The sequence below is a fragment of the Cucurbita pepo genome, chromosome 17 (genome assembly GCF_057944985.1).
Source record: "Cucurbita pepo subsp. pepo isolate OVF chromosome 17, ASM5794498v1, whole genome shotgun sequence".
NCBI classification, from domain to species: Eukaryota; Viridiplantae; Streptophyta; class Magnoliopsida; order Cucurbitales; family Cucurbitaceae; genus Cucurbita; species Cucurbita pepo.
In genome coordinates this window covers 11,960,080-11,984,376 of record NC_141814.1, presented here as the reverse complement: position 1 = coordinate 11,984,376, position 24,297 = coordinate 11,960,080, and the positions used below count along the sequence as shown (strand labels likewise).

General features: G+C 35.7%; 3 protein-coding genes and 1 pseudogene across 3 annotated transcripts; 2 read left to right on the top strand and 2 right to left on the bottom strand.

The window, feature by feature from the left end:
• Positions 1–28: 28 nt before the first annotated feature.
• LOC111779170 (T-complex protein 1 subunit zeta 1) lies at positions 29–6,998 on the bottom strand. Its single transcript, XM_023659250.2, has 15 exons — positions 6,467–6,998; positions 6,325–6,388; positions 5,905–6,040; positions 5,336–5,487; positions 5,190–5,237; positions 4,867–4,959; positions 3,737–3,843; positions 3,349–3,463; positions 3,179–3,265; positions 2,104–2,308; positions 1,920–2,014; positions 1,345–1,413; positions 1,148–1,255; positions 919–1,037; positions 29–497 (listed from the first exon to the last, which is right to left on the bottom strand). The coding sequence occupies exons 1-15, from the start codon at positions 6,598–6,600 to the stop codon at positions 422–424; spliced, it is 1,608 nt and encodes a 535-aa protein (XP_023515018.1). The 5' UTR covers positions 6,601–6,998; the 3' UTR covers positions 29–421.
• A 1,376-nt stretch (positions 6,999–8,374) lies between these two features.
• LOC111778246 (uncharacterized) lies at positions 8,375–10,179 on the top strand. The gene is made up of 2 exons (XM_023657953.2): positions 8,375–8,671; positions 8,816–10,179. The coding sequence occupies exon 2, from the start codon at positions 8,824–8,826 to the stop codon at positions 10,036–10,038; it is 1,215 nt and encodes a 404-aa protein (XP_023513721.2). The 5' UTR covers positions 8,375–8,671; positions 8,816–8,823; the 3' UTR covers positions 10,039–10,179.
• A 3,377-nt stretch (positions 10,180–13,556) lies between these two features.
• On the bottom strand, positions 13,557–16,135 carry LOC111778261 (gibberellin receptor GID1B). The gene is made up of 3 exons (XM_023657971.2): positions 16,014–16,135; positions 15,348–15,906; positions 13,557–14,975 (listed from the first exon to the last, which is right to left on the bottom strand). Exons 2-3 carry the CDS (start codon positions 15,384–15,386, stop codon positions 13,986–13,988), a joined length of 1,029 nt encoding a protein of 342 aa, XP_023513739.2. The 5' UTR covers positions 15,387–15,906; positions 16,014–16,135; the 3' UTR covers positions 13,557–13,985.
• LOC147787668 (uncharacterized) lies at positions 15,573–23,452 on the top strand (annotated as a pseudogene).
• Positions 23,453–24,297: the final 845 nt, after the last annotated feature.

The following is a 24,297-nucleotide window of genomic DNA, read 5'->3' as shown; positions in this document are numbered from 1 at the left end:
TAAGATCAAAATAGGGAGAAGTTTCGAATAGGAAGAAACTTCGAGCTTTAAAATAAGATCAAACTTTAAGTCAGACGTTTAGGAAGAAAGTATTAAAATGCAAAAAAAAAATACCAAAACAAAAAGAGGAATTGACGGAGAAGGTGCGTAACAGAGCTTTCCTCGAGGGAGAAGTTTCGAATAGGAATCGAAAGGCGAGTGCGGCCTTTACTTTCAAGAAATGACTGATTTCACTTGGTAAAGCTGCTTCGCTCGCTCAATCCCCTGTTCTTCGAGCACAAAACCACCGCTGTACTTCACACAAACCACCATGTGAACCAAAGATCACTGCCGGCCTAATAATAGTTAATAAATACCTCCAAGAAGGTAGCTCAACACTCACTCTAGCAGATCATCAAGGCTAGTTACATGTCAAACCTACCTAAGTAGGTTTGCGCATATTGCGCCCAGCACGAATTACCTCGTCCACCAATAGCAACTGCGACGCAATTACAGGCCTGTAAAAGTTAAGAGTGACCAAATCAATACCCCTACTAATATGGTTATGGTTAGAAATTACGATCCTCAACCATGGTATGATATTGTCCACTTTGAGCATAAGCTCTCATGGCTTTGCTTTGGGATTCCCCAAAAGGCCTTGTTCCAATAGAGATGTATTCCTTACCTATAAACCTATGATCATTCCCTAAATTAGCCAATGTGAGACTCCCTCCCAACAATCTTCAACGGTCATTTATATGACTAGAAGGGAAACAATGGCATAAAACCGTTAGACCTATTGTCGACGGTATCTGCCAGTTATATGGCAAAAGACTAGAAAGCTAGAAATAATGACAACTTCTGTCTGACATTTGTTATTGACTCTAGAGCTTGGGAAGAACTTCAGCAAGAACAGAGGAGTAAAAATGAGGCATGTACCCAGAATTGATAAGTTGGCGCTTCACTGTGTAGTTATCAAAGATACCCTCCATTTGGGGGTCGATTGGTTCTCCTGTATGCTGGTTTAGCCCGACAATATTGCCCCGGTCATGCGCTCCCTGGATTCAAATCGAAAGGAAGAGTTAGCATGTCATAACAGCCTCAGAGGAGGGAAATGGTAGAATTATATGACAAAGCGCACGGTGGGGGGTTTTTAAGGACACTATACCTTTAGAGCAATGAGCACATCCTGAGTGTCAAGCCCAGAGTTCTCAGCAAGTGTCTTGGGAATCACAAGAAGGGCATCGGCAAAAGCTTCGACGCCAAGTTGAGCACGCTGTAATAATGGTTGAGAAGGTCACAATAAAATGAGGTAAATGAAAAGTATGCTAAAGGATGCTGGAGAATACTTCTAGGGAAACTTACTCCTTGAACTGTTTTCTTCACTTCGTTTATCAAATGTTGTCTGGCAGCAACCTCAAAGGATCCGGCACCCTGAAAGTTCCACCAGTCATATCTTAGGACTGCAAGAAAATCTCAAACATTGGTAGCCAAATGTAGATTGAAAATCTCAACCATCACGCTATTTCCTAGTTAAAGCATTACACAAACTTGGTTCCTCTATTGTATTCATAGGGTCAAGAAGCAAAACAAATTGTAGTACAGTGTATCATAACTGAAGCGGCGAGGCTATCGGGGGGAGGAGAAGGAAAAAACATATTTTTTTTCTATTTGTGGATAAGAAATCATGTGAATAGCCAAATGTGGAAATAAGAAAGTCAAATGCTGAACATTGGTTATTGTATCCAGGAAGTTACAGAGAGCAGTCTCTTAAGTTGCCTTGAGGATGTTGTTTTTCTTCGTCATTTTCTCAGACATGTTAGTCAAATGATGCACCCTTACATCTCGAGTTACAGCAGAGATTAATAATTCTATTGACACAAATTGCACATTCATTATTCAGTTGCATGTCTAATTACAGCCAGAAAATATAACCTTACCATGACAACAGATTCATCCTCGATGGTGTTTTTAACTGATCTGAGACCATCACGGACAGCATCCTTAATTTGAGCGATCGTGTGGTCATTAGGTCCTGCACCATCATGGATACCAATGAGAAAAAAGAATATAATTGATTAATAAGATTTTGCAAGAATGAGGATTGAAGTTTCAATGAAGTACCCTTGATCAAGATTGTACATGAATGGGGATTCTTCACATTTTCCACGAATGTATATTTCTCTTCCCCAAGAACATGTTCATAAACCAGTCCAGCCCATCCAAGGCAATCAGGAGTAAGATTTTCAACAGAATTTATAGCCTCTCCTCCACAGGCCAAAACCAACCTTTCCATGTTTCTTCTCTTGGCTCTACGAAGGGCAATTATCTACAGTAGATCCATAGCATGTATGAAAAAAATGAATATAAGTTGACAGATAAATGGTGGTCAACCCAAGATTTCATGCCCCCTTACTCAAATCACATAAATTGTAATGGTTATTAATCATGCAACACTTGTAATACATGAAATAGAATAACATATAATTTACAATGCAATATGTTTTTTTCTAGTAACTTAGGCAAGACAAAGAGCAAAGAAGATACATTTATAAGAACATATTGTTCAAAGACATTCAAATATTGATGTACATCTCAATCACTTTCAAATAAAAGAAAAAAGAGTTCGATAGCAATATTTAAACATATTATTCAAAAGAAAAAAGAATAAAAACATTGTACTCCTGACAAGTTGAACAAATTGATTACATGTTTCTAATGACTCTTAAAGTAAAAGTCTTAAAGAAAATCAAATATCATAAGACCAAGTTTCCAAATATTTTCGAAGTCACATGAGAAACAAATTTCTTGTACAAGCATGAGAAACAGATTTCAAAGTCAAATTTGTCAGAAACCATCATACGTTAAGAAAATATCGTACTTATAATCCAAAACATATTACTTCTAGAGACATCTTTGGGAAATCATTGGACTTTTGTTATCAACTTTTAAAGGATAACATACTGAAATTGTGTTTCCTCAGCTATACACCGATGGATTGGTCCAAATGATGGACATATTTTTTTACAACACATTTCATTCGTAATGGTGATGGGATTGGCTTTTAAAGTTCACCAGCCCTTCAAGGTGCTACAATAAGTCTTTTCATGATGAGGCTTAAACATCATTTCACACCGAATGTATCAAGGGAAGAAAGAAAAAAAAATGACCACGACAACTTCAAGAAATACAGCCTTACCCCTTCCCTTGCGAGCATATCCAAAGATGGGGGATCAATTCCTTTTTGATTTATGATAACAAAGTTGTTGTCATTACCTGCACAAACCTGCATATGACAAGAATATAAGACAACAATTAAAAAGTGCAGATGGTTTTAATAACTAACATGCATGACATTAACATTCTTACCTTGTTTTTCAATTCAATGATTTTCTTAACTCTTTCATCAACCTGACGCCTTTCAGCAGCAACCATGGCTTCCCTCTGTTCCGCATTAGAGTAAAAAAATCCAGCATTTATTTCGCTGAGAGAAAAGCCATCAATTTATCAATGTTCACAATACATTATAGTGATATAAGGCTATAAATGAATGTGATCCACATTTCATATTCAGGATAACTAGTTTAATTCAACCCACCAATGCCATAGTACATCAGGCCTGGGGCAGCAATATAGAAACATGCATTTATTCTACATTTAGGAATGCAGAAACAACACGAAACATGGATTCAACATTACATGTAACATATTTATCCAACTATGGAGATATAGAAATTAAAGAAAGACTCATCAATACCTTTTGTCATATTCCAGAGAAACGTTGCTCGTTAAAATAAAACAATTCTCAGCCCTCCGTTTCATATCAGGATGTCTAGAGCCGTGATCAAGGACAAGACCTTCAACCTAGTGAATGATGATCAGAGAATTGAGAAATATTAAAGTACTAACAAACAAATAAATAAATAAATAAAGGAATGAAAGAAGGAAAAAAAAAAGTTTGAGAATGTACAATTAGGATAAAATAAGAAATCTAACCACTCTGTCAAACAAATGAGATTTTGAAAAAGAGGGAAGGAAAAAAGCTCTTGAATTAACATGAATCAAACAGAATAATTGCAGAATTCTTCACCAAAAAGCTAAAACTACAAGCATTAAGCAAATGGGGGCAAAACCGTTCTCTACTTTTCCATTAAAACAAATATTTTTTATTAGATTTCCATCGAAATAAATAGATACATAAAGAAAATAGAAATGCTCTTTCCTTTCGAAGTATAAATTCCCTTTTGATAATGGTTTTCTATACCTTTTCCAAATTACAAATGCTCCCATCACAAAAAAAGATGAAAATGCAAAACTTCATAAAGAAAGAGAGATGTACTAAAGAATATAGAGGAAAAATAACTGGGATGCAAAAAAATGTGTCAACCTGTTTCTTCTAATGAAACAACAACCATAGATGGCACGAAATTATTCTTTAAAACAAGAACAAAAACCCAGAAAGAATCCATTCAGAATAACAAAAGGAAAAGAAAATAAAAACCACTAAATGATTAATTTTGACAGAACTGTGGAGAACATTCTCAGAAATGGAACGTTGTTTGCGTGATAATAGAGCACTTCTGCAACATACTGACCAATATGCAACAAAGCAATGAAATAGTGGAAACAAAGCTAAAATCGAACTGTTTTTTTTTTTTTTTTTTTCATCAAGTGAATAAGATCCTAAATTTTTCCATTGCTAAGATGAGGATCTGTAACTAAAAAGTTCTGCAGTTGCTCTCTGTTTTATTAATGCCAATTGGAGATCACTTCTGCTATCTCTTTGGTTATTGGATTGGGAATATATTTAATCCTCCAGCATCTTTTTGGATTCTTTAATAATATATTTCTCATTCAAAAGAAGTTCTCACAGAATATTAGACATACCAAGCGAGTATCAGCATCAAACTTATGACGCATGTGCATGATTTCCACCATGAACAAGTCAATGGCTTCTTCTGGTTTACGAATACAGAGCACCTGTAATAATTCAAACACATCCCATAAACCAAAAAAGGTACAAGCAATCATCTATAGCAGTATGTTCAACAGTCTACAATCATATGATCATAATTTATATAAGATTTCTCTATATTTCATTCATCAATGAAATTTGTTTCTCTTCTCAAAAAGGAAAAATAAGGCTTAGAATTTTCAATCTGAGCTCAGGTCATATATGTTATTATGGTCACTAAGAGATGAGTACTCACCGCATTAACTACTATATCAGTCAATTGATCTGCCAATGCTTCATACAACTGTACATGAGATCGAACCATTAGAAACATATGAGATGAGACAGCAAAAGTTTCAGCATGAATTACACAGAAGAAGAGAAAAAGTGAGGTCAAATAACCTTTGTTCTTAGTGTCGTTCTTGCCACCATTTTAAGGATCTCTTTGTCCGGCTCCTCACCAACCACAACATTAGTCTTAAATTGTTCAAGGAATTGAAGAGTTGCTCTTTTGGCAATCTCAAAACCATCAACCAGCACACGTGGATGCATGCCTGGATCAATTATTAAACTCCATTAGATCAAAAAATACCACTAAATACACACACCCATAGGAGAATATCAACCAATTCCTATAAGATGTAAAGAAGCTTCATTCCCAGGATTAAAAGTTTCTTCTTTAAACAACATAATAAAGAGACGTCAAACAAATTTTCATCAATAACTTCAAGTTGAAGAATCCATTTTAAATATGTTTCTGAAAAGTCGGCCATTTATACTATGTGTACTTCTCCAACAACGAAGTGTTTCTTGCTAGCGTTTTCACCACACAGAGGCCTGTATTGAGCTTGAATATAATTCCATCACTCACGCAACTTTTTCAGAAGTACCAACACATATCCCACGGAGAAAATTGACATTTTATATACCATAATTGTAAATAACGGTACCACTAAAATAAAGGTACCAACCTTCATCAATGTAACGTTCTGACTGTTTCATAAGTTCGCCTATAAAAATCACGGTAGAAGTAGTACCATCTCCACTGCTGTCATCCTGAGCAACAGCTGTTCGTGCTATCATGATTGCTGTGGGATTTTGAATTTGCTGCAACCATATAAAACAAGTATGGATGGTATACTTAATGTTCTCCTATCAAATAAATCTCTTTTGGGTGAATGGTAGTGAAATTTTTCCAAGGATTCTGCGTCAATAAATGAGTAATGAGCTTATATATGAACAACCCAGCAATTTAGGCGATATTTCTCTATTGTGTAAACCCGATGGAGAAAAAAATCAATAATAACAACCCCGATTCAAGACGTACGCGGAAAATCTATTGAAATAAGAGATCTGAGATTAGAATAGGATTTAGGGCAGAGAGCGCTAACCATTTCTTTAAGCAAAGTGTTGCCGTCTTTGGTGAGCTTAATATCTCCAGCACCACCCACAAGCCTAAACATATAGATACGAAAAGTGATGAGAGAAATCGAAACATGGAAGCGATTATGAAGATCATAAATAACGACGTACATTTTGATTGTTCCTTTAGGACCGAGATTGCTCTTGAGGACATCTTGCAAGCCCTTCGCGGCATTGATATTCATGTGCAGAGCGGCGGATTTGTTGAGAACTTCTGCATTTGGATTGAGTACTCTCAGCGACATCTTTCGTTTACCTACGAATCGAGCTCAGTCAAGAACCAGAAGCAAAGAACAGAGTAAAAATGGAAATGGTTTAGGAGGGAAAGCTATGGCGGAACTACACCAGGGTTTATGTGCTGCTACATTGAATGCGTAGCCCAAAAATGACTCGAAGTTGCAATCCGGTTCGGTTTCCTCGGTTTTGGCCAAATAAAGAACCGAACCACCAATGTCCAATAATGCTCAAAACGAATCGGTTCGGTTCTCGGTTACAGACCTGCGAACGGCGGAGGGTTGCGAGGTGCGTAGGCTGCGACCGGCGGTGGATTGAAAATTCGGTGAGGTTTCGAGAAGCGGTGGGCGGCGAACGACGGCGGAGGGATGGTGACGGTGAACTGCTCGGACGGATGGATCGAAACAATTGGTTGCACAAAAACGAGGAGTTGGTTGGGCGGCTAGGGTTTTGAGTTCAATATATTCATAACTTCGGTCGGCCGGTTTTTTATTTGTTTTTAAAAGACAAACGAACCAAATTCCAAACCGAGTCGGTTCGGTCGGTTCGTCGATTTATTGGTTTTTTTTGTTGCACCCCTGTCAAAGGTAAGTTTTAAATTGAATTTTGGAGGGTATTTCTCCCTAACAACAACAAAACTTTTTACCTTAAATATATTTTTAAATTATTTTTATAACATTCGAGTAAATAAGAAATATATAAATATTACCGAGATCATATCCAAATGAGAGTAAATATGCAAAGAAATAACTCGGGTTCATTTGCATAATCTGTCTTTCACTCTTGGATGCAGTTTAATTCAAGTAGCCAACATGATCACGTTGGCGAGAATGTCAGAGTCATCATATGTCAAATCTATATTATAAACCATGGGTTGAATCCTTGGCACGAGACCGAACTAACAGAATTGTAATATCCATTTAGAAAAAATAAGAATAAAATAAAAACAATTAATTAATTTTAATATAGTTTATAATTACTATTTTATTTTAACAAGATTGGTAATATTAAAAATCATCATCTAATTAAAATAAAATTACATTATTATTACATAATGAATTACATTTGTATAAATTAAATTTTACTTGAATAAGATAATTTTTTATAATAATAAGATTAATCGACTTTATTCGTAAATCTTATCTAATAAGAATATATTCCCTACAAATTAAATAGAAAATTTAATTTAATTAAAAAATTAAATAGAGAAAATAAAAGTGGTAAAATCAACAATAAAAAATGGTAGATTTCATTAAAAAATGAGAATGATGTTGACGAGAATCGTAAATTAATGAAATTATTCTTTTTAACGAGATTTTTAAAATTAACTTTTTAATTCTCGTTCTTTAATTTTATTCCTCGAGTTTTAATATTAAAAAAATGATGTTTTTTTTACTATAAAAATTATTACTATAAGAAAAAGAGCTCCCAACAATTTTCATTCACAAGCCAAATAAAATAAATTATTCTTTTCCAAAACCCTAATTTAAAACCTAATTAAAAATAAATAAATTCACTCCTCTACGGCCGTTTACAGCGTACAACTTAATTCATAACTGACGTGGCAAATCCTATTAGGCTTACAGCTGTCACTGTCACATCACAAAGTGCATTTCGCGTGACTATTTTAACTTAACGCCGTCAAGTCCACGTCAACCAAAAGTTCTCACGGCCGTCACGCTTTTTTCCTCTATGTCTCTTCTTCTCAAGCCAATATACTCTCTCCGGCATGTGACGCTCTGTCCAAATCTCCCGGCTCGGATACTCCACGTAGGCTCGGACAACCGTTTTCCTCCGAACCTAAACCGCCCAGTGAAAAGAAAATTACATGAAAATAAAGAAAACGAATAAAATAAATGTTTCTGCCATTAAAGAAACGAAGAAGAGAAAGCGGTTTTTGGTTTGTTGCAGAGCGGCGGTGGCTGTAGTCGATGAATCTTCTCTCAGAAGCCGTAAAATTTCTTCGCAGTACAGAGATTAGAGATTTTAATTTGTTCTTCTTTTTGAAGATTCGTTGAGCTTTTCTTCGTTTGCGTCTCTTTGAAGCTAATCGATCTCGCGGTTTTGGAGCTTCTTTTGCAGGTTTTCGCCATTAATTTAGAGGCTTCTCACGAGATATCCTCCTCCTTTTTCAACCTCTTCGTTGTTTCTCACGAGAAAGAGTTCTTGATGTGTTCAGTTGATTGCTCTATATAACGGTATTGTGTTTGTGTTCGTCTGTGTCAGGGCTTGTAATGGCGGAGGAGAAGAAGCGGAGCGATTCGAGGATGAGGAGTTCTGTTTTGATTTTGTTGTGTTTAGCGCATTGCTGTTGTTTATCGGATGCGATTTTGGATCCGATTGATTTTTTGGCTCTGCAATCGATTAGGAAGAGTTTGGAGGATTTGCCTGGTTCTAATTTCTTCGCATCTTGGGATTTCACAGGCGATCCTTGTAATTTCGCCGGTGTTTTGTGTGATTCTGATAGAGTTGTTGCCTTAAACCTAGGGGATCCTCGCGCTGGTTCGCCTGGTTTGGTTGGCCGGATCAATCCTGCCATTGGCAAGCTCTCAGCACTCATGGAGTTCACCATTGTTCCTGGTCGAGTCTTTGGAGCTCTGCCGCAGACGCTTTTCCAACTGAAGAACCTCCGTTTTCTTGCTATCAGTCGCAACTTCATCTCCGGTACTCTCCCTGCGAATCTCGGCGAGATTCGGAGTTTGAGGACTCTGGACCTCAGTTTCAATCAACTAACCGGAGAAATTCCTCGCTCCATCGGAACGATTACGGAGTTATCCAATGTCATTCTCTGCCATAATCGCCTCACAGGCACAGTCCCTATGTTTCCGTACCGTAGCCTTAATCGTCTTGATCTGAAGCACAACAATCTCACCGGACATCTTATACCGGACTCTCTTCCTCCTTCTCTCCAATACCTCTCTCTCTCATGGAACCGCCTGAACGGCCCTGTCTTCCGCCTCCTCAGCCGCCTCAACCAGTTGAACTATCTCGACCTCAGCCTGAACCAGTTCACCGGAACAATTCCAACGCGTATCTTCAGTTTCCCGATCGTTAACCTCCAGTTGCAACGGAACCTCTTCACCGGTCCAGTCCTGCCGGCTGCTCAGGTGGCGATTCCAACCGTCGATCTCAGCTACAATCGTCTCTCCGGTCCGATATCGCCAATGTTCTCCACCGTGCAGAATCTTTACCTGAACAACAACCACTTCACGGGAGAAGTTCCAAACAGCCTCGTGGACCGATTGTTGGCTGCTAATATTCAAACTCTGTATTTGCAGCACAATTTTCTGACCGGAATTGAGATCAATCCGACGGCGGAGATTCCTCTGAGTAGCTCATTGTGCTTGCAGTACAATTGTATGGTGCCGCCGATACAAACACTGTGCCCGGAGAAGGCCGGCAACCAGAAAACTCGGCCAACGGAACAGTGCGGCGAATGGAGAGGGTAAAATTTGGAAAGTAATTAATTAATTAGGAGCATAAAAAGAAAGTAATTAAAGGTGAAAAAAAATAATAAAGAAAATTATTTTTTTTAATATAGTTTCCGATAATTAATTAATTAATATACACAAAATCTTTGCGGCAGAGAATGTGTTTTCTTTTTTTCTTTTTTTCTTTTTTTCTTTTTTTCTTTTTAGTATCCGTTTATTTGTTTGTGTTCGTTTTTTGGGGATTCAGAAAATAGGAATATTCTTATTTATATAATTGTTTTTAGGAGAGCAAATGTTTATTCAATCATATGTACGTTTTTATTTATTTTTCATTTTCTTTTATAATTTCCCCTTTAATTTACTCTCTCTCTCTTTTATTTATTTTTAAATAGCTTTTGTTTTTTTAAAAATTGATTATTGTAGTTTAATGTGAATAATGATTTATAGTATATAACAAATTAGTTGTATTTTTAATTCCTAGCGAATTTAGGCATTGCATTTTTGGTATGCAATTTGTATTATTTGAGATGCATAATTTTTAACGGAAATATTCCTAATTTATGAGAATATGATTATATATCTATATATTATAGTTGGAGCTATTAATGAGAATTTCATTAGTGTTATTTAAAATTAGAATGAAATAGGTATAATTACGTAATGTTATTTTATATTTGTTATTAATTAAAATGTTGTAACTAAAAATTAAATGTTATTTTTCGTTTCTATTATTCAAATTTTTTTACTTTAAAATTTTTAATACATAAATTAAATGTAAATACCATTAAATTATTGAAAAGTCGAAAAATAAGAATTTGACATTCAATTTATTATAACTTAAATGTTTAAGAAAAATCTAGATTTGAAAAACATATAATTTTTAGACTCGATAAAAACAAAATTGATTTTAATTTTCATATTCAGCAAACCGATCAGATCTAACCACATTACACTTTATGAAGAAGAAAGAAGACAATTTATAGAATACGAGATTAGATAGTAATAATTAAACCACATGGGAGATTATAAAGAGAAGTGAAAGTGTAAGATAGAAGTCATCGTTAACAAACTAAGCAAAAATGAATAAACTAACAGCATTCCCATCAAATTCCCGATCAACTCATCTCATCCTTTATAGCTTGTAGATATCAACTTATTTGAATTGGTTGAATTCATATCAAACGAAAGTAGAAGAAAAGAGTTAAACTTCCTTGACGTGCTGAGAAACCAAAATTCCAAGGTAAAGAACTAACTACGTGGTCCTCCCAATTGACTCGACACTTTTGCCTATAGCTTGGGATAAAATTTCTTACAAATTCGAGTTTCTCACGACAATCAATATACGCATTCCGTCAAATTAGTGCATAATTTGACTATTTCAATTTTCTTTCTCTAATTCAGTTCCCGTCAATTTCGAATACAACTCAAAATTTTCTTTCAGAAGCATCAAAAACGAATCGAAACGTAATAATATCGATTCGTTGTTTGAATGATAACATTGTAAAGAAGAAAAAGGTAGATAAAGGCTTGAAGTACAGTAAATCACTTGGAAAGTGAAGGCTATAATTCACCAAAGTTTGTTCCACAAGTAGGATTAATGGGCCATATTTTATTATTAAATAAATACTTTATCCTTTTTTACTCCTAATAAAATAAATAAAAATAAATAAAATAATGTTATATCCAAGTAGGGGCCCTCATACTTTATGTTCCCTCCCTTTTCAATGCTTCCTCCTAAAGTTCCCTTCTTAATTATCACCTCCATGAAAGTGGTCATTTTGCAATTTTCATGTTGAAAGTGCCCATTTTGCAATTTTTCATGTTTAAAGTGCCCATTTTGCAATTTTTATGTTGAAAGTTTGGGGCCTAAAAGTAAAAGTTCGATTTTTATATATATATATATAAATAAGGGCAAGTCGTTACCCGACTTAGCAATATTCTAACTAATTTGGGTACGATGTTATAATATTAGGATAGTTACACCCGAATTTATCAACAGTGAACATTACGATATTTTTTTTTTATAAAAAAAAAAAGTTCATAAAATAATATTTCAATAAATTTCTAAAACAAAATCATTTATTTCTTTAATTTTCACTTTCCAAAAAAAAAAAAAGAGTAACAATTGATTTTTTAAAAGAATTTAAAAAATGGAATAAAGTTTTAATTGTTGAAGGGGGAATTCTTAGAGTCTCCCAAAAAAGGGAACAGTTAATGAGTGTTGCTTGCTCCACAAGAAATTAAAAGCAAATGCAAATAATTGTTAATTGTTTATAGAGATTAGCTTCGAAACTCGAGCGTCTTTCATTACATGCACAAAATGATTTTATGGAAGTGAAAAGTAAGAGTCATCTGCACGATAGGGTTGATCGACTTTGTAACAGCTAAAACCCACCGCTAATAGATATTGTCCACTTTAACCCGTTACGTATCATCATTAGCCTCACGATTTTAAATCGTATAAGCTAAGGAAAAGTTTCTACTTTCTTATAAAAGGTGTATCATTTACTGCTTCAACGGATGTAAGATCTCACAAACTACAAACCCATCCCCGACAATCTCACAAAATTGAAATTACTAAAAAAAACTTCAATTTTTTGTTCGGTAATTTCATATTGTTATTAAAAAATAGTCACGTTCGTTCGTAGTTAAAAAATAATTTAGAAAATCCAAAAAAGAAAAAAAAGGACAAAAAAGTCAATGTTTTGTTGTATGTTTAGGACATGATTCCAAAGGCTTAGCTGATCCCATCCTTCCCAATGCCCACTACTCAAAACCATTTTGGATTCTTAGGATTTGGCCAAACCTTTCTTTTCAATGTTGGATTTTTACTTTCTTTCTTCCAATTCTACCCTTTTCTCGGGACAATCATCTGATCCTACTACAACGTTCGTTCATCAAGGACGCCACCAACCCTAAAATCAATCAATAAAAAAAACACGTGCTAAATTTCAAATCAATGAACAACCCGAAACGAACCCGAAACAGATGAAGTGAACCAACCAACAGGAGGTTAGATAGGTTGTACTAACCCAAACCCACAACTAACAAACATTGTCCACTTTGACCTGTTATATATAGCCACCAGCCTCACAGTTTTAAAACAGGTTTCCACACCCTAATAAGGAATGTTTCGTTCCCCTCTCCAACCGATGTGAGATCTCACACGGGTCGTGGGGCATAGCGAATACGTCCAAAACAACCGAACCTAACAAACAAACATGGTGGGCAATGAAAAGGAGGTGTGTGGAGTTTGAAGTTATCCCAAACGCCAAGCACACCCCCTCTTTCTAAGAAAAAGCTACAAGGAAATGACAAGAAATAATCAAAATCAATGTTGTAGGGAAAGTGAAATCCATGATTTGACCAATCATTTATGCATGGCTGCAAAAGTTCATGCTATTTATGGAGAAGACGTGGGCAACCCATGTCCCCTACTTCACCAGATCTTTAGCAAGAACAAAACCAAGAAGTAGATACAAACAACAACACTTAATAACACAGAATTCACAAACAAAATGGATCAAATCCAAAACTTCGTGAAAAAATTAGTGCATTATCAGTCAGAATGCTCATAAACATTGATAAACCAACAAAATTTACCCCTAAACTTCACATACTCACTTGTTTAGATGGGTGGAAGAGCAAGGCAGGCAAGCTTTCTTTGGGCTTTTTGTTGGTATCTATCTCATCAGCTCCATAAATTTTGGCCACTTAGCTCCTGAACTTGAATAAGCAGCAGTAGCAGCAAAGAAGCAGAATCCCATGATGTTAATATTGTATATAACCTATAGATATACATATACATATACATATACATATACATATACATATACATATACATATATATATATAACACTACCAAGCATTACAGCAAAGGGGAGAAAAGGAACCCAAGTTTTATATGTCAAAGCTTCTGTTAGGTGTTGCAGCATTTTTTTAGTGTTTTTTAGTTGTATGAACAGTTAAGGGTTGATGAAGCTATTTATCTCTTCCATTAGACAGTAGAAATGTTGATTGTTAGGCAAGAAGTAGAACCCGATTGTCGCCTGTTCGAGGAAGAGAAGTTTAACGTCGTGACCGGAGTCTTTCAGTCCTTGCACGTAAGCAAGTTGCCAGTCTTGCATTAAATCCAAACCGGCAACGACGACTAGGCTTTTCGGGAAGTCGAGTCCTGCTATGCTTTTGGATTTGGGGCCAAAAATGTTGCAAGCTGGATGATCTCTGTCTTCTCCTTCAGGGAGATAGGCTCTCCAGTACCAATCTCGGTCTTGGATGGTTACGAAGTATTTACCGTCGAGTTTCTTCTCGGATTCGGTTCTCTTTTCTCCACCGAACATCGGGTGAAGAAGGATATTGCCTAAGACTTCGATGTCTTCTTCAGCTGCCTTCACAGCAACATGATGAGCAATGTTGCCACCAGAACTGTCGCCTGCTAAATACACATGAACCTTAGAGTCCTTCCCACTTTGCAGCCATGTTTTTGACTTAACCCATTTAAGTGCAGCCCAGCCATCCTCATACGCACATGGATACGGATGTTCAGGCGACCGACGATAGTTAACCGAGACAACAACTGCCTTGCAGATGCTTACAATTCGACGGCAAAACGTGTCATAGATAGCACTGTTGGCTGATGAATGAGCAAAGCTCCCCCCATGAAAAAACAGGATGACAGGAACAACTTTAGACGTGCTTAGAGGCTTCTCAAGATCAACGATACCCCATCGAGTTTCGTTTCCAGGGGATAGCTGATAAACTCGGTTAAGAAGGCCAGAAGCTCGATCGACATGATCAAACGAGAAAACCCCATCAACAGGAATCACATTGGCAGGAACTTTACGCTCGAGATACTCCGCTAACTCACGGTTGAATGTCCCGTCTGAGCGGCGGAGAATGTTGTAAGCTAGCTTGAAATTGGAGATAAGCACCCATGTATTCAATGGAACAACGCTCTACACATCAAGATAACAACCCAATTAAGAGAAAGTGAAACCCAAGTAAAATCAGGGATGAACATGATTATAATGAAGAACAAAGGCATTATCTCCAAGCATTTATGCAGCAAATCTAACTAAAATCCCAAAAACATACCAGAAATACACACAGAGCACATCATTCTAATCCAAAAACCATCACCTATACACAAAGACAGCCTAAAACTTGCCCAAAAAGCTTTAAAAACTTGCCCAAAACTCAGCATACAAGAAAGAAAGCTTGTAAACCCAATATCATAACCTTAAACAGCAATGAAAAAAGTAAAACCCAATTCAAAATCTAGCAAAATAGGGAAGAAATGAATTCAGATTAAGAAAGAACAAAAGTACCTTAGATTCATTAAGGTTGACTTCATTACTCCGAGCCATCTCCTCTTGACACCCAGAAAAGAACAAACCCCAAAACCAAGAATCAAACAAAGATTAAGAACAGAGCAAGTGATATCCACTCAAAGAAACAACCAAAACCCTCTGATTCTCATGGCAACAAGAACAAACAAAGAAACAACCAAATGGGTTACTCCCCCTTCTTCTCTAAGCCCTTCAAATCAATCTATGGCGATGATTGAACAGAACCCTGATGGAGTATTGGTGTTAAACACCCTTTTTCTCCCCTTGATTGATACCTCGTTTTGGGTTCACAGGGCATTGAAGAGACAGTTTTATCAGAAAGAAGGGAACAGAGAAGTCTCAGAAAAGGCAGGGAGATCAGGCGAAGGGGATAATAGAGAAATAAAAAGAAAGACAAAGTACAAAGAAAGAAAGAGAGAAAGCGAGAGTGTTTGATGGTCAAAATCGCAAATAAGAGAAACAAAACAACGGTGGTGGTGGACGGAGACGCGAGAGAGACGACAAATCGGTCGGCCGAATTCAACTGTTCATAAGGGACCTACCAATTCAATTCAATTCAATTCAATACAATACAATCCAATTCAAATCAAATCAACAAATCTATCTCTAAACATAATATAAACAAATCTGCAAACAATTTCTTACGAATTTCATTAGGGTTTTGTTGATTCCGTCCCCTTTGTGCCGAAATATTTAAAATGTGGATGAACAACTCCTTTGATTATAGGGTTTGGAGGTCAGTCGATGTTAATGTCATGGAAAGATCGGGCGGAAGAATGGGCTAATACCAAATGTCAGAGCCATTTTGGGTCTTTTTTGGTTCTTTTTCATTAATAATTCAATAATTACTTTATTTATTTATTTATTTATTTTGTATTTATTGGGATTTGCTTTTTGAAAAGTGGGTTAAATTTATAGCTTTTGTCTTTTTTACTAGTTGGGTTAGAATTATCTGAAATAGACATGTTGGACCATAAAATTAAAGTCTTCGTAATAATTCGGTAGTAAAGACTTTGGTACCAGCTCGAGCCTACCGGGAATAGATATTGTCTGCTTTGATTCGTTACGTATCGCCGTCAGTCTTACAGTTCTAAAACACGTATGCTAGGGAACGGTTTTCATGTCCTTATAAGGAATGTTTCGTTACACTGTTCGATTGATGTGAGATCTCACAATCCACCTCCTTGTGGGCCCGTCATTCTCGTTGGCACACTACACTATGTTTGGCTCTGTTACCATTTGTAACAGCCCAAACCCATTGTCGTTAGTCTCACGGTTTTAGAACGCGTATACTAGGGAACGGTTTCCGTGCACTTATAAGGAATGTTTCGTTACACGTTTCGATTGATGTGAGATCTCACAATCCATCCCCTTGTGGGCCCATCATTCTCGTTGGCACACTACACTATGTTTGGCTCTGTTACCATTTGTAACAGCCCAAACCCATTGTCGTTAGTCTCACGGTTTTAGAACGCGTATACTAGGGAACGGTTTCCATGCACTTATAAGGAATGCTTCGTTACACTCTTCGATTGATGTGAGATCTCACAATCCACCCCCTTGTGGGCCCATCATTCTCGTTGGCACACTACACGACGTCTGACTCTGTTACCATCTGTAACAGCTCAAACCCATTGTCGTTAGTCTCATGGTTTTAAAACGTATATGCTAAGGAACGGTTTCCATGCACTTATAAGGAATGTTTCGTTACACTCTTCGATTGATGTGAGATCTCACAATCCACCCCCTTGTGGGCCCGTCATTCTCGTTGGCACACTGCACGACGTCTGACTCTGTTACCATCTGTAACAGCTCAAACCCATTGTCGTTAGTCTCATGGTTTTAAAACGTGTATGCTATGGAACGGTTTCCATGCACTTATAAGGAATGTTTCGTTACACTCTTCGATTGATGTGGGATCTCACAATCCACCCCCTTGTGGGCCCCATCATTCTCGTTGCCACACTGCATGACGTCCGGCTCTGTTACCATTTGTAACAGCCCGAACTCATGACCATTAGTCTCACGGTTTTAAAACGCGTTTACTAGAGACATGTTTATACACCATTAGTCTCTCTTCAACTACTGATGTGTAATTCAACGTCTGATGGTTCCGACGTTCTCGTGCATCTCTACAACAATCACGTTACTTTCTAAAATAAAAACTATCCTCCTAGATACAGTCGATTCAAACTAAGCACGTTTAATATTTTCAATAACAGGGTTAGGGTTGAACGAAGTTGTCATTTCGGACATTATACATTTACACGTCAATACATCACGACCACTACAAAAGCTATCCTAGTAATAACGAAACAACGGTGACTTTATTAACGTATTTAAACTTCCGACACTACACATCAATACAAACCCTACTTTCGTTACTCCCTAATCATATCAGCATCGTTAAAAATAACATGAAATTCAATTATAATATGTTATTTAATTTTTTTAAATATTGTGTAAAAATTAAAAATAAAAAAAAATAAAAATAAAAAGGTGGAGACGGAGTTTCCTGCGTGCGGCCAACGCCAAAGCACGTGGCGACGAGGGGTTCCGTCTAGAGTTTTTATTTTTATTTTTATTTTTTAATTTGTTGCCAAACCTATTACTTAGTCAACTTTTGATTGCCGAAATTACCCTCGTATGTTTTTGAAATTACCAAAATGCCATCGAGAGCGACGCGTGTTTTGTCGTCTTCCCCAAAGCGCGTGACGGCATGTTTTTTGTCAGAATCTGACAGGAGGCTTTGCTTTTATTTTATTAATTATTTTTTTAAGAAAGTTGAAAAGTTGTAACGTGGGCTTTGGATTTTGTCGTATTCTTCTGGAGTCCCGTTTTTAGGGGTTTTTTTTTCTTTTTGCAATAAAATAAATATATATCTCATGGGCTATGGACACGTGGCATTATCCAGTGGGTCCCACTAATAACCGTAGGTTTTTATTCTTTGGAGAAACGTAAAAAAAAAAAAAACAAAAAACAAAAAAACAAAACCATCGTTGTTTTCTCTTGTTTTGTCTTGTTACGGTTATCGAAGCTCCTTCATGTGGGTCCCGCCCGTGATGCCCACCGTCTTCTCTCCACCTGCCACGTGTCCTTATCCAGTCTTTTCATCGGTCTGATTGATTGCCTTTTTTTTTTTCTTTTTTTTTTTCTCTTTTTATAATTTCCCCATTTTTCATTGTTTAAATTCTATTTTGTAAAAATATTTATTTTAGTTATTTTATTCCATTTTTCATATTATTTTTAATTTAAAAAAGTAAAAAGCCATTAAATTTAGACATTAAAAGTTTATAAATCAAAATAAAATATATATGCAGATTAAAAAAACATGATTTATATAGTTAAATTAATTAAAACTTTTTTAAGTATTTTTTAATCTATCTTATGATCGTAATTACTCTCGTTCATGTGATTGGTTTATTCACTTACTCCTTATTTACTCAAATGTTGCATATCTACTAGCTTCTGCTTTGGTTCTGTTCGATGATGAAAGTCCTACATCTGCTAATTTAGGGAATGATCATGGGTTTGTCTCCATTAGTATAAGGCATTTTGGGGAAGCCCAAAGCAAAGCGAGCTTATGCTCAAAGTGGACAATATCATACTATTGTGGAGAGTCGTGTTCATCTAAAAGGTTCGTCCCCGAACCACATCTCATTGAAGTGAATAATGCGTAGGATTCAAACCATGGTACAAAATTCAAATTTGCCACTCAATGGCCCCGACATTTTCCTACATCCCTTGCAATATGTCACAACATACGCTTAATTTTAGAATTTCTATAACTGAATCACGAAGACATCTTTAAGCGCAAAAAAAAAAAAAAAAAAAAAATATATATATATATATATATATATATATATATATATAGAAAATAAGAAAGGGAGAATAATATTGAAAACATTAAATTAAAAAAATGTGGGAAAAAGGAAAAGGAGAGTTAGTGGTTGAAGAATTGGATGTATAATTTGTCGTGTAGTGGATCACGTGCCGCGCACACGCCAAAAAAACACAAAGAATTAATTTATACCATACTGATTGTCGCGTTGGTTCCAACTTCCTTTTTTTTTTTAAATAATAATAATAAGTTTGACTTTATTTAATGTTATTTGAAAAATTAATTAATAATTATAATATTACTTTGTTTTGAGGCTTTAATTAGTAGGTCATAGCCAGGTGTAATTAACCATAATAAACGCTAAACATTATAAATATTTAATAATAATTAAATTTTACAAAAATAATCTTCAAAAATATGGTACAAATTACCTTTTTTACTAAAGAGATCATTTACCGGTAAAATTTTATTTTTATAACACAATTTACCGCTAATTTTACCTTAAAGTTAAAATTAGTTTAAATAATGCAAAAAAAAAAAAATCATAATTAAAAATAAATATTTAATTAAGGTGGATTTAGGAAATTTAGTTAAAATTATTGGGTTTTGATAAAATAACCCGAAAAAAGGATTTGTCATTTAGTAAATTAGGTCAACAACCATGAAAATTTTATTTATTACTTTTCTTTCCACCTCTCTTATTAAACTACCCTTAAATAAATAGTTTTTTTTTCTTTGGGAAATCGACCCATTCAATTTGAGTTGGGTTGATTTTTTTTTTTAAATCGAAAAATTTGAAACAATTCACAGATTGACATTGTTGTGATCAGATAAAAATAGAACTACAACCCGACCCTACTTTACTTTTGAGATTATTATGAAAATTAAGATATTTATAACCGAGGTTAGTGTAGTATTATGACTCGTGAGTATTTGATATTGTCAAGTAGTTGAGCCTCTTTCTCGAGTGCAGCTCCAACCAATAAATAACACTAAAACCCTAGCACACTTTTATAAAAAGAAAATATGGATGCAATTTGAAAAAAAAAAAAAAAAACCACTTATTTAAATTCCATAAGCCAAAAGTAAATATTTTAAAAAGTATATTAAAATCCAAAAAAGAAAAAAAAAAGTATTAATTGAAAATGGCGGGGTTAAAAAAGACAAGACAGCCGATTAATAATAAAACAATAATAATTTAAATATATTGCAAGGGGTTTTGTCTTGTCATTTGAAACAGACAAGTGGGATATTTTATTGGAAACAATTAATGGCGCTCTGTGATTGGCTAATAAAACACTGTCGTGTTGTAATACTAATGGACAACAAAAATAATCTTAAACAAATACTGTACTAAACGAAAACACATTTATCAAAACCCCAAAATGCCCCCCTCGTTTTTATTTTTATTTTTTAATAATTGCATTATGTACTATATTTTATGATAATATTGACTTCACACGTGTCCATAGGCTTTTCTTGCTTTCATTTATGTTTGTTCACTAATAAAGATTAAAGGGTGAATTTTTAAAAAGGTATGTTTTGGTCTCTATAGTAACATTCGAGTAAAAGAGAGATACATAAATGAACTTAAACCAGATCCAAATGTAAGCGATCCTAAGGATATGATAGTAGAAAACACTGTATATACCAACAATGTATATCTTCTTTTGATGTGTCACAATTATAAAAACTTCATGATTAAGCGTGTTTTACTTGGAATAATTCTATATTAAATGACATTTTTTTTTTGTGTTTGTCTGTGGAGATAATCTTCACTCCTATAAACGAAGAATGGGTAACGTGATCATGTCACAGGAGATGTAGAAAAATGTTGAAGTCACCAAGTGCTAAATCAAGATTTCGAATCATGGCATGGGCCATAACAAATCGTATCAAAGCAATTTTCGTTCTTAGAAGTGAGAAATGAGTAATGTGATCATGTTGCAAGAAAAGTAGAGAAATGTCAAGGCTATCAAGTATCAAATCCACAAATCATGGTCATGGGTCATTACAAATAGTACCTCTTCCAATAAGATATGGTTCAAAGGCGAACTAATACAAAAGCTAGTGGTTATACGACACTAGAGTAAAAGAAATATACATGAATAAACCGAAACCAAATTTGAATGAAAACCTTGAATACTCTAGAAGATATGCAACACACCAATATCCTTGATCTAACATTTTGAGAAAATTCTTACTTCCATTCTCAATTTAATGTTGGATGAAAGTCCAACGTCGACTAATTAGGGAATAATCATGAGTTTATAATAAAAGAATACTATCTCCATTAGTACGAGGCATTTTGGAAAAGCCCAAAGCAAAGTCATAAGAGCTTATACTTAAAGCGAACAATATCATACAATTGTGGAAATCGGCGATTCCTAACATGGTATCAGAGTCATGCTCTAAACTTAGCCATGTCAAAAGACTCCAAAAGAGGAGTCGAGAGTCGAGACTCGATTAAGGGGAGGCGTACTTTGTTCGAGGAGGAAATTTAAGAGTTTCTTTTTAGAATTTATATATATATATATATATAAATTAAAAAAAAAAAAAAAGAGGGTAAAATGATGATAAAAATCCATATTCTATGAACCTCCACCCACCTAGTTAGTGTTTAAATATTATAAAATTAACCATAGAATATAAAAAAAAAATGTAAAAAAAAAACAAAACAAAAGCTATATGCTCATACAATGTATGAGAAAAGATACTTGCCAATTGATTTTGCTTTTTTCAAAAAAATATATATAAAAATCCCAATTTGAACAATGACCCAACAAAAAAGACATTGTACAATGGATATGAAAAAGTATAGGGATGATTGAATTATTGAAGAACAAACATCTTTGTCAACAATAATTTGAAAATATTCATATCATTAATTGTGAACCAAATAATTCATTTGAAAAATCTAAGTACATAGGATCTGATAGGAGAACTTTGCAACTTGGTCCGAGCAGCACAAAACAATGTGGATGCAAAGTTCATAGTTTTGGAGGAAGGGAAGACAACAGTTGAAGGACAAAACAAGGCTTGTCTATTGTTGGTGGCTGATGACATAGCTGCGGTTCATGTGGTCGAGCCAAGCGACATTATCAACATGATGAATGGGATATTCTCCTACAGTTGAAACAGCCTAGTCCTCAGGACAGGGGAGGGAAGGTTGAGGTGGAGGGTGAGGGCAATTTGGTGTTTGTAGAGACACCAAATGGGCGAGATCCACTGGATTCCCGACACGACTGACTCGACGAAGTACGTAAAAGAATCTGTTCTATCGTCCTATTCTTGTCACACCATTGAAATGGCTGCTTTGGCTTCTAGAAAACATTTCCTAGGGGTCGTTCTAGTTGATTGTGTTCTTTCCTATTCAAGATTGATTGTAATCTAATGGCCACAAAGGTAATGAAACGAGTAGATTCAGCGGCACAATCAACCTAAGGCAGATATCTTAAATGGGAATGGTGTATTCCTATTGCCAAACCGATACGACAAACAAGCAGGCAAGCAACAGGGATAGAACACAATATAGTTTCAATTCAAAAGATGTAATAGCTACTAGCAGATAATGTCCGCTTTGGCCTATCACGTATTGTTGTCAGTCTCACAATTCTAAAACGTGTCCATTAGGGAGAGGTTTCCACACCCTTATAAAGAATGTTTTGTTTCCCTCCCCAATCAATATGGGATCTCACAATCCATCTCTCTGGGAGCCAGCATTCTCGCTAGTAGACCGCTTGGTGTATGACTTTGATACCATGTGTAACAGCTAAAGCTCACCACTATGTCCGTTTTGACCCGTTACGTATCGCTGTCAGCCTCACAATTTTAAAACTCATCTACTAGATAGAGGTTTCCACACCCTTATAAGGGATGCTTCATTCTCCTTCCCAATCAACGTGGGATCTCAGAGAACGGTTTTGTGTGGTTCATAAAATTTAAACAGATTCCAAACCAAGGCAATGAAACCACACAACCATTTTCACTCTTATGTACCTCGTGTATCGAAATTTGTTGATGATCAAAACTTTTAGAACTCTTGTGATGCAGATTCATTGTTGCTTTTGCCTGATCCTGCATTCTTAGGCAAGAGGTTTTGATCGATATTCAGCAACACTCCACCATTTGCAGTGTTCACATCACTCAAGAGTTGGTCAGCTCCTCGCCGTTCCGGCCAGCAAGCGCCTCAGGACAATGCTACTCTTGTTGTCTCTGATAGCATTGCCTGCAAGCTCAAGCACCTGCCAATGGAAATTTGAAGTATATATAGCTACTTGGAAGGTAAGACCAAATCATGATCATATCTCATGAAAATATTGGGATGAACCCAAGTGATTCTTCATTAATCCAAAGAATAAATCAGCATAATCTAGTAACTTCATGAACTCATCCACCCGGAAAAACTGAATAAACTGCAATGAATTCAGACTTCAAAGCTCAAGATTACTACTATGAATGCGATTATAGTAAAGTAACATCACTTCATGCGATGCCAACGCATGAACAATTTCTGCAACAACCAATTTGCCAAGAGAAACAAATAAGATCCTCCTCCCAATCGATTCCAAAGCAAAAGCAGAAGAAACAAAACTAAATCAAATACGACAATTCCGATTCAAGTGATCTAACACTACACTACAACACTCCAACGAATGCAACAACTCCCCAAATAAACATATCGGAAACACAAGTTAAAAGATACAATGAAAGATGAAGTTCTAACCTCGGCGGCGGGATATTCAGAGGCAAAGGAGAGGTAGACAGGTGCGCTTGCGCCAACAGGCTCCGCATAGGCCGACAGGCAACTAAAGGCCGGCCTTCTGATACTACGAAACCGAGTTCGCCGCTTAGGGTTTCCCTCGATCGCCCTTGGTAAAACAAAATGAACTAAGTATTATGTTCTTTTACGGCGGATGATCGGAGCATGCGAAAATTCACAGAGATGGACAGTAGAACTATCGAATTTCGAAGGATTAAGGTAGAAATGTTCCAGAATAATCTATATACCATTTTTAAATAATATATAAAATAATCCTGTCAGTATGATTTTGCAGTTCTTGTTTGGCTGATAACAAAACTTACAGA